Here is a 9,940-nt window from a genome sequence, read left to right as displayed (position 1 = left end):
GGAGAGGGAGAGGGAGGGGGAGGGAGAGGGAGGGGGAGGGAGAGGGAGAGAGAGAATCTTGTACCCACTGATTCATTCCCCAAATGCTGGCAACAGCCAGGGCTGGCACAGACGCCCTCGGGCCGTCGCACGCTGTCCCATAGGCTGTGCCGGGTTCGGAAGCTGGGGTGGGACTCGATCCCCGGCACTCTGACCCAGGAAGTGGGCTTACCAAGGAGCCGCCTGACCCACTGAGCCACATCACCCAGCTACGTCTCCGCACGCTTAACGCGAGGACCTGGGCTCTTCCAAGCCACAGCGGCTAAGGGCGGGAGGCTGCACACCGGCCCGGAACCTTCTCTGCGGAATGGAATGTGCCTGCAGTGCGCCGTCAAGCAGTCAATTAGCGGATGTGTTTATTCCGAAGCCTTTTATTTGGGAATTTCCATCTCACAAAAGGACGTGTTGTCGGGGTTACAACAGCCGTTTAGAAATCGAGATGTTTTTGTTTCTACGAATGGACAGTAAAATTGTCGAGAAACTTCCAAACCATCGTCAAAAACGCGGAGCGGACTGTATATAAAACTGTACAGGAAGACAAGGCACTATACACTTCGGGGGCGCCGGGGAGGGAGAGAGGTCGGTTCGCATCGGTTTCGGGGCGTCTGCGCCGCTCAGCCCGAGTCCTGTGTTCGTGTTAGCACCGGAAGCAGCACTCAGCACAAGTCCTAGCTAAGGCAGAAGGGGAGGGGCGTAGCTGGCCACGGTCGGAGAGGCGGGTGGGCGGCAGGGCTGGCCCCAGGCCCCACTCGGACCGGAGCCACTCCACCTGCCTCTCGCAGGATTTTGACACCAGAGAAGAGAGAAACTCTGAAACGTGATCGGATACCTATTGCTTTGTTAAATATGTATCTGGCTTATACGGTGTTTATATAAATATATATATATATATATATATTTTAGAATCCACAAACTATCAAAATAACACTTTATAAAGAGAATTGCTTAAAAAAAAAAAACCAAAAAAGCACACCACAGGCGCTGCACAGCCTGGACAGGGAGCAGAGCTCTGCGGGCTGCAGACAGGTGCGTGGCCGGCTCAGCTCTGCCTCCCTGCGTTCCCTGCGGTCCGTGGAGACGTCTCCCGAGTCCTCTTCCCCGGGGCTGAAAGACACAGCTCCGGGACAAGCCGTGTGCATCACACCGTCGGGTTTTGAAAACTCGGATTTAAAAAAAAAAAATACTTGTTTAAAAACACCAGTCCAAAAAAAAACCAACAGCTGTAGACTCCATGGGCCCTGGCTCCCGGGGCGGGCGCAGCGGCCGCAGCCCCCGCGCTCAGAACAGCCCCTTGGCCTTCTTCACGTTCACCTGCTTCCAGGCGGGCAGCGCGTTGTACTCCTCCCGGGTCATGTCCAGTGCGAACTGCAGGGCCGGGAGACCGGTCAGCAGGTGGCGCTCCCGGGGAGGGGGCGTGGGGATGGGGTCTCAGCACAGCCCCCCACCCCCACCCCGGACGCCACTCACCTCGAAGTCTTCGTCGGTGAGGTAAATCTCCAGTTTCAGCGGGTCCACGCCCTCGGGCAGCGGCCTGGCCAGGAGGTCGGCCAGCGGGTAGATGGTTTTGCAGAGTTTGGCCAAGACGTCCTCCACCAGCGTGATCTGGCTGGACGCCTCCGTGTCCTGCAGGGGGGGCGTTGGGGCGGGGGGGGGCACATGGACGTCAATCACGCTCCCCAGCAGGCAGAAGACTCCTGGAGCCCTACCCCCCCACCCCAAGACCCCAGGAATCTCAGCGCTGCCTGGGGTGGGGTGGGGGGAGCAGGTGGAAGTGAGTCACAGAATACAACGATCGATGATTGGATCATATTTAAAAGAAATCCCGGCTCCACTCTCCCCTCCATGTGTTAATCCACAAGGGGGGGGAATGCATCTAGAACATTCTGGGGTTGACTCAAGTTTTGTTTTTTTTTTTTTTTTTTTTTTTTTTTGACAGGCAGAGTGGGCAGTGAGAGAGACAGAGAGAAAGGTCTTCCTTTGCCGTTGGTTCACCCTCCAATGGCCGCCGCAGCTGGCGCGCTGCGGCCGGCACACCGCGCTGATCCGATGGCAGGAGCCAGGTGCTTCTCCTGGTCTCCCATGGGGTGCAGGGCCCAAGCACTTGGGCCATCCTCCACTGCACTCCCTGGCCACAGCAGAGAGCTGGCCTGGAAGAGGGGCAACCGGGACAGAATCCGGCGCCCCGACCGGGACTAGAACCCGGTGTGCCGGCGCCGCAAGGCGGAGGATTAGCCTAGGGAGCCACGGTGCTGGCTAAGTTTTTTTTTTTTTTTTTTTTAATGCACCCACTGTGTGTATTCGGTCCAAACAAGCCACTGCGGTTTGATGAGCTTCCCCCATTAAACGTGGTCTGCCCCCCGCGGCTGCCCTCTGTCTGGGCAGGGGGCGTGGGAGGCGGGTGCCCACACTTGCTACCTGAGGCTCGGCCCCATGCTGCTGGCTGTGGCATCCCCGCTCCCACACCAGGAACGCGGGGATAAGGGATGGATCTGAGAAACGCCCAGTGCCCCGGGCACGGCCTGCGTGTCGGGGTGGGAGGCTCGGGGCGGGAATCCCCCCACCACACCCGTCCACGCAGCCTGCTGCCTGCTGCCCACCCCACTGAGCTCCAGCGGGTGCGCATAGCCGGTAGCCACGCGCGTCCATCCACTCGCGTGCGCTGCAGGAGGCAGAGCCCCCCCCCCGCGCTTGCGCCCCCAACAGCTTGGGGGGCTCACGACCCCCTGTTGACCCCAACACAATCCTCAGAGATGGGCGCGGCTCAAGGCCACAGCTCTTCCACAGTCCAAAAACCCATCCAAGTGGAAACCAGACGCCTCCCGGCAAACCAGGGATCCCCTCGGAGCCGCCACAGCGGGCAAAGCTAACCCTAGCGGGAGACAGCCCTGCCCGGCTCCAGTGGGCTTCCTCTATTCCGTGTGCCCGAAAAATAAGACTTTCAGGGGGCCGGTGCTGTGGCACAACAGGTAAAGCCCCGGTCTGCAGCGCCGGCATCCCGCAGGCCCAGGTTCAAGTCCCGGCTGCTCCACCTCCCATCCAGCTCGCTGCTATAACCTGGGAAAGCAGTGGAAGATGGCCCAGGTCCTTGGGTCCCTGCACCCGCATGGGAGACCTGGAGGAGGCTCCTGCTTCAACCTGCCACAGCCGGGGCCATCCGGGCCATTTGGGGGAGTGAACCAGCAGATGGAAGATCTCTCTCTCCCTCCCTCTAACTCTTGCAAGTAAATAAGTAAATACTAAATAGGAATGCGTCCCGTCCCCCCGCGGCGTCTGCACGGCCGCATCAGCCCTCGCGTCTCCCGGGGTCTCTCCTCCTGCTGGCTCCTGGCGGGTGGGGGCCGATTCCGGAACACCCCGCCCCGGTGCGCTCACCATCTCCGTGATGTCCGCGATGTCCTCCCGGTGCTCCCAGCTGGGGAACATGTTGGTGAAGGTCAGGGGCTCCAGCCCCGCGTGGATCAGGTAGGACTTGGGGGGCGGCTTCTTGGCGTTCTTTCCTGCAAGGACACAGCACGGGGCGTGGCTGCGGGCTGGCCGGGGAGGCGACACATCCGTGTCCCCGCCGGCCGCCGCGCACCACACTGTCCAGGCCGCTGGCGGGTGTCCGGGGCCGCGGCGGGTGTCTGGGGCCATGGCAGGGTGTCGGGGGCCCGCTGGTGGGGTGTCTGGGGCCGCGGCGGGGTATTGGGGGTCGCCGGCCTTGTCAGGGGCCTCCGGTGAGGGTGAGGTGTCTGGGGCCATGGCGGGGTGTCTGGGGCCGCGGCGGGGTGTCTGGGGCCGCGGCGGGTGTCGGGGCCACCGGCTGCGTGTCCGGGGTGTCTGGGACCGCCGGCCGTGTTTGGGGCCGCCAGCGGGGTCTCTGGGGCCACCGGCTGCATGTCCGGGGCCGCCGGCGGGGTGTCGGGGCCGCCGGTGGGGTGTCGGGACCGCCGGCGGGGTGTCGGGGCCACCGGCCGGGTGTCTGGGGCCACCGGCCGTGTTTGGGGCCGCCAGCGGGGTGTCGGGGCCGCTGGCGGGTGTCCGGGGCCGCCTCACCTCGGCAGTACTGCAGCGCCGTCTCCATGGCGCTCTTGCGGTCCGAGGCCCAGCGGATGCGGGCGGAGCCCGTGATCTTGTTCTCCAGAGGCCACCAGCCCTGCCACAGGTACACCTCGTGGTGGTTGTCAACCAGGAACAGCGCTGCGGGGAGGGGCGGCATCAGGAGACCCCCGCCGAGAGGCCTCAGGGCGGGGCCGGGTCCACACTTCCCGGGGGGCTCCCCTGGCTTCCCCAAGCAGGCTGTGAGAGCCCCAGCACCCCACACAGGGAGCTGCAGTCCCGGCTGTGCCGGGGGGCGCACCGCACCGGCACCCACTGTTTTCGGTCTATTCAGCAGGTACCCCAACCCCCTCTCCTTGGCCATTTGCTTTCCCGGGATCCCTGGCAGCTGGGGCGGCCAACTGTCTGGCTCTGGCCAACCGGACAGAAGCAGAAACCTGCTGGGGACTTCAGGGCAGGCTTTTGCGACATCCGACAAAAGCAGGGAGATGTGGTGGTCACCGCCTGTTCCCCTTTCCATTTCCTTTCTGTGGTGGATGCAAGCATGATGGCTGGAGCAAGGGCAGTCGGCAGGGGACCATGAAGCCACAAGACAGGGCAGAGGGCTGTGAGGATTCAGAGACTGCTTGCTGAAGGCTGAGGATAGCTACGCAGCCTCACCTGGCTGGGGTGCGCTGTACAGGTCCTCTTGCAGGAAGGGCATGGAGCTGACCACGGTAGGGGCACGGGCAGGGTACACGAACTCCGTGGCCAGGAAATCCCCGGAGGAGCTGCTAAGGATGAACAGGCGCGGGGCGAAGTTGAAACTTCCCGGATCTTGGAGAGAAGAGAGAACACAGCGAGAGCCACCGTGGGCAGCGCGGCCAACACACGGGGGCGCTCGAGACGCGGGTCGCACGGGAGAGCCCGCAAAGAATCCGCCAGCACCCGGCGCGCGTTCATCGGGGTCTGCAGGCGCGAGAGGCGGCGCTGGTCTGCGCCCCGGCGGCTCCCCTCCCCGCTCAGCGCCTGGGAAGGGCCTGGTGCTTGGGTCCCCGTACCCACGTGGGAGACCGGGATGGAGCTCCAGGCCCCCTAAACCCGGCTGATGTGGCCATCTGGGGAATGAACCAGCCGATGGAATCTCTCTCTGTGTCACTCTGCCTCTCAATTACATAAATCAATCTTTAAAAAACATCTAAAAGTTTGGAAAACTTGGCGGGCAGAGGTGATGGTGTGTGCTGTTCAACCTCGGGCAGGTGGATCACCCTCTCTGCTCCTGGTTCACGCCTGCTAAAATGGTAGTGTTGGGCTGTGCGTGAGGCCTGCCTGAGTTACTACCTCCAAGGCACCTGAGCGCCTGGCTCACCAGGGCTGCTTCCCTATTAGGCTGATCTGCATTTCAAAGACAGACAGGTGGGTATCGATTACCCACCCGCGCCCTGGCCAGCGGCGACGGCCGTCCTGTGTCTTCCCCTGCGGGGCTTGGACAGGGGCTGAGGGGCCTACTCCCCTCCCAGGTGGCCGCGCTTTTCCTGGGTGGGATCTGCCCTAGCCGTTTGCACCTGCCACTATAGAACCAGCGACACCTGCCGCTCCGGTCCGGATGGGGATGGTGGAGGCAGCGCGGGCAGCCGCTGGGCGCGGGGGCGGCCGGCGGAGTCCGTGCGGGGCCGGCCGCCGCTTACCTTGCAGCATGCAGTCGTAGGCCTTCCTGTCTCTCCTCCCCAGGGCGTCCCAGAACCCCAGCGGCTCGGAGCCTTCGTCGCACTCGTGGATGGTCACCTTGCTGCTGCTGTGCAGGCCCGCCTCCAGGGGGCACCTGCCCGGGGGGGGGGGGGGGGCGGAGTCAGCGGCGCATCCCGCTCTGCTCTTGCTCGCGTTCTGCAGCGGCTGGGCCTGGCCCTCCCGGGCTACTCCCACCCCGGACCCTCCCCCAGTGCCCCAGATCCACGGAGAGGGACGCCTGGGGAACCGGGGCCCGGCCCCCTCCGGCCGGGACACAGCACTCACTGCTCCTTGATCTTATTGGCCGCCGTCCTCCCGACGTCCTTGGTGTGGGCCTGGGCCTTGCAGCCGTGCCACAGGTAGATGAGGGCCTTGTTCACGCTGAGCAGCACCATGGACGTGCGCGACCGGAGGCTGCTGCAGTGACAGGCCACTTCCAGCAGGCTGCCTTCCACGGGCACTTCCCCGCGCACGCAGTACAGCCGCCACTCGCCTGCAGGGGGCGCCAGCGGCACGGAGTTGGAGCCGGGGCGGGGAAAAGCAACCCCCCACTCCGCGGCAGCCCCACCTTGCAGGGGCCCAGAAGTCACCCTGTGCAGCGCCAGTCCCAGAAAGCAAATACTTCGGGAGTTAAGAATTGGGCTGCTCAAGTTCACGGTGTGGAAAAACCATTTTCCCCTAAATTTCTACTCTAAGTTGTATAACAGGTGTGTATATAAATATGTATTTGGATGCTGGCCACCAAAAAAAAAAAAAAGCAGCTTTAGAATAGAAGGTTCTACTAATTTTTTTCCCTCTCTCCTGCAAAAGGTAGACAGAACCAGAGGGGGACTTGGTTCGCGGGGAGGTTGTCCCCCCCCCCCCCCCCCCCGCCATCGTGAACTCGCCCAGGGCTCGAAGGAGGGAGCGAGCGCCCCAGGAAGCTGACTGCTCAGCCAAGCTCAGGCGGCTTCAGGGAAGGCCCTGGCTGGTGGGCGGGGAGAGGCTGAGATGCCGGCAGCCCGAGCGACGTACTTTGCGTGTTTTCTTCTTCCTCCTCCCGTCTCCCCGAGTGCACCACCATGCCCCCCTGGAAACACTGCAGGAAACAGGGGGGCTCCTTGCCCTGCAGGACCTGGACCTGCGGATCGGAGCAGAGCAGAGCAGGTTACGGGGGCGGGGAGTTCCCAGAGCTATACACGCTGGTTGGACAAAGCCCGGAGACCAGCGATGTGCCGGGCGAAGCCTGTGATGATACTGCTACCTAGTGAGACACACAGGCAACACTCCGGGTGCAGGGCGGGGGCTGTGGCGCGGCAGGTTAAGCCAGCACTGAGGATGACGGCCGCTTTCAGTCCCGGCTGCTCCACCTCCAAACCTGCTAATGCCCCTGGGAAAGCAGCGGGAGATGGCCCAAGTGCATGAGTTCCTGCCAATTATGTGGGAGACCCGGATGGAGCTGCTGGCTCCTGCTTTCAGCCTGGCCCAGGCCTGGATGCTGTGGCCATTCCAGAGGATGGGAGATCTCTTTCTCCTCCTGTCACTCTGCCTCTCAAACAAATCAATACATCTTTAAAAAAAAAATTCTATTAGTGTGGCCTCCCTCTTTTCTGGGACCTGAACCAGGCACTCTGATGTGGGAGTGGGGGACTCAGCGGCGTCTTAACCACCGTGCCCAAACCCACCCTGCCTTCTTTTCCAAGTATTTTGAAGGTGTGTCCTTTGTTTCTGGACAAATATAGGAGTGTTGCTTTGCGTTGCTGTATGCTCACATTTTTTTTCCCCACTTACAATTATTCCACTGTCACCTACTCTTTTAGGATAGGAACTTGAGTATTTCGATGGTACTCCGTGGTGCGGCTCCTCTGTGGCTGGCTGAGAAGCACTGTTCTTAACACAGTGAACTGCTCAGCTGCTGCCGACCCGGTGACTCTGGGGACAGACTGCATTGTCACAGAGCCCCGTGTACTGGCCCCCAGCAGAGTGGGCTGCACTGACATGAGGCGAGGGCAGAGGCCACCTCTCGGGTTCCCTTCCAGAAGAAATCTGTGGGGCTGGCAGCCGGAAGCAGGAGAGGCAGGACACGCTCACCGGCCTCAGGGTTCCGTTTTGCATGACCAAAAAGTGCCACTTCGTAGCAGTGTTTTACGCGGCTGAAATGCCATTGCTGGCCTGATGGAGCCACAACATGTTCAGACTAGAGATCAGGACCAGACTAGAGAGGACAGGACTCAGTGCCGGAAGGCGTCTTTAAAACCCATGGCATCCACAGGGGTGGGTTCTGGGTTTAGTCAGAGCCTGGATGAGATGCCCGCTTCCCAGCTCCGCTCCCGACTCTGGGGGCAGCGGGGACGGCTCAAGGCACTGAGGCCCTGCCACCCACGGGGGAGACCTGATGGAGGTCCTGGCTCCCAGTGCTGGCCCCCAGGCCCAACCCAGGACTCTGCAGGTATTTGGGGGAGTAAACCAGCAGCTGGGAGCTCACTCTCTCAAAGAAACAAATGAAAATTTGAAGACTACATTCAGAAAAGGCAGTTGAACTTACTATCGGGAATAAATCCAAGTAGCTATCTCTAAAATACAGCCCAGGGGAGAGAACAGTCATTTAGATCTTTTTTAGGGAAAATGACTGGTTCTTAAGACTGCGGAAGGCTGAGCGAGTCGGGATCCATTTCTGGTCTGCCTTCTTTGCTCATGGTACGGGGTGTATTCATGCAAGGCAGGAACGGGATCGGCAGCCGCCACCAGGTTTCCTAACTGCTCAGACTAAACGATGAGACGCGAGGCATCGTCCTTCCACACACTGCAAAGAAATGCCTGGGGCCAGCGCTGTGGCGCAGCGGGTAAAGCTGCCGCCTGCAGTGCCGGCATCCCATATGGGCGCTGGTTTGAGTCCCGGCTGCTCCATTTCCAATCCAGCTCTCTGCTGTGGCCTGGAAAGCAGTAGAAGATGGCCCAAGTCCTTGGGCCCCTGCACCCACGTGGGAGACCTAGAAGAAGCTCCTGGCTTCAGATTGGTGCAGCTCCAGCCATTGTGGCCAATTGGGGAGTGAACCAGCGGATGGAAGACCTTTCTCTCTCTCTCTCTGCCTCTGCCTCTCTGTAACTCTGCCTTTCAAATAAATAAATAAATCTTTAAAAAATTTTATAAAAAAAAAAAAAAAGAAATGCTTGCCAAGCCTTGGGTGTGGACATGGGTACCTGGCAGGTGTTATGCAGACCGTGGGGTTATAAGACCAAAACACACAATGTCTGGTTTGAACTTGTGGGAGAAGACAGGCAATAAATAAGTAAACAAAATGACCATGGATTTGGGGGGCACTTAGCTAAGTGCTCTGGAAACAAAGCAGGAGATGGAGACTGAAGGGGATAACGAGGAGGGTGACATCTGCCCAGAAACCTGCGCCATACGGGGCTGAGAGCCGGGGGAAGTGGTGTCTGCAGAGCGGAGGGGCTCGGTGGTGGGCAGGGGTGGGAGGAGCCTGGAGACCCAGGAGGCTGCGGAGGGCGTGGTCTGTGTGGCAGAGAGCAAGGAAGCGACTCCCGCTGCTGTGTGGCATGCAGACGATGCTGACACTGCCTTCGGTCGGATCTGTGCAAAGTGCAGTCACTGGGGTCTTGAGCCAAGGTTGCTCTTTAGCATGGTGGCATGGGCCACGTACAGGCGGTTGCGTGTTACACACGTGAGGGCTTCCATTCTAGGGAGATTCTAGGCCAGTTCTGTTCCCATTCTTTTTCTTTTAAGATTTGTTTGAAAGGCAGAGCATGAGAGAGAGAGAGAGAGAGAGAGAGAGAGAGAGAGAGATCTTCCATCCACTGGTTCACCCCCCAAATGGCCTCAACAGCCCAGGGCTGGGCCGGGCTGAATCCAGGAGGCTGGAGCTCCATCCGGGTCTCCCACGTGGGCGCAGGGGCCCAAGCACTGGGACCGTCCTCCGCTGCTTCCCAGGGGCATTAGCAGGGAGCTGGGTCGGAGGCAGAGCAGTCGGGATGTGAACGGGCACTCCAGTAGCAGGTCCCTGTGTTGCAAGCAGGGGCTTAAGCTGATGTGCCATCATGGTCCCATTCTTTGAGAAAATCTTGCTAGTCTTGGAGGCCCTCGTCTGATGTGAGTTAGGCAGAAGTCTCTCGGAGACACCGGCCACTGGGGCTGCCTCTGTGGACCGGGTCTCTGCAC

At 60.8% G+C, this 9,940-nt stretch overlaps 1 protein-coding gene across 21 annotated transcripts in view; it reads right to left on the bottom strand.

The window, feature by feature from the left end:
* Nucleotides 1-394: 394 nt before the first annotated feature.
* The window catches only part of SVIL (supervillin), a 202,420-nt gene continuing 192,874 nt past the window's right edge, over nt 395-9,940 (bottom strand). For 20 of the 21 annotated variants that reach the window (XM_051821616.2, XM_051821617.2, XM_051821614.2 and 17 more), the window contains 8 exons: nt 6,799-6,904; nt 6,070-6,277; nt 5,745-5,878; nt 4,738-4,893; nt 4,075-4,218; nt 3,412-3,536; nt 1,507-1,662; nt 395-1,404 (listed from right to left, as the gene is read on the bottom strand). In XM_051821616.2, coding sequence (XP_051677576.2) covers nt 1,318-1,404; nt 1,507-1,662; nt 3,412-3,536; nt 4,075-4,218; nt 4,738-4,893; nt 5,745-5,878; nt 6,070-6,277; nt 6,799-6,904 — 1,116 coding nt within the window. In that variant the 3' untranslated portion in view covers nt 395-1,317. Of the gene's footprint in view, nt 1,405-1,506; nt 1,663-3,411; nt 3,537-4,073; nt 4,219-4,737; nt 4,894-5,744; nt 5,879-6,069; nt 6,278-6,798; nt 6,905-9,940 lie in introns of those variants that run through there. The other variant, XR_011381724.1, reaches the window with a different exon arrangement.

This window comes from Oryctolagus cuniculus, chromosome 13, assembly GCF_964237555.1.
Source record: "Oryctolagus cuniculus chromosome 13, mOryCun1.1, whole genome shotgun sequence".
NCBI lineage: Eukaryota > Metazoa > Chordata > Mammalia > Lagomorpha > Leporidae > Oryctolagus > Oryctolagus cuniculus.
The sequence above is the reverse complement of the archived record's forward strand: the minus strand, read 5'-3'. Positions and strand labels throughout refer to the sequence as shown.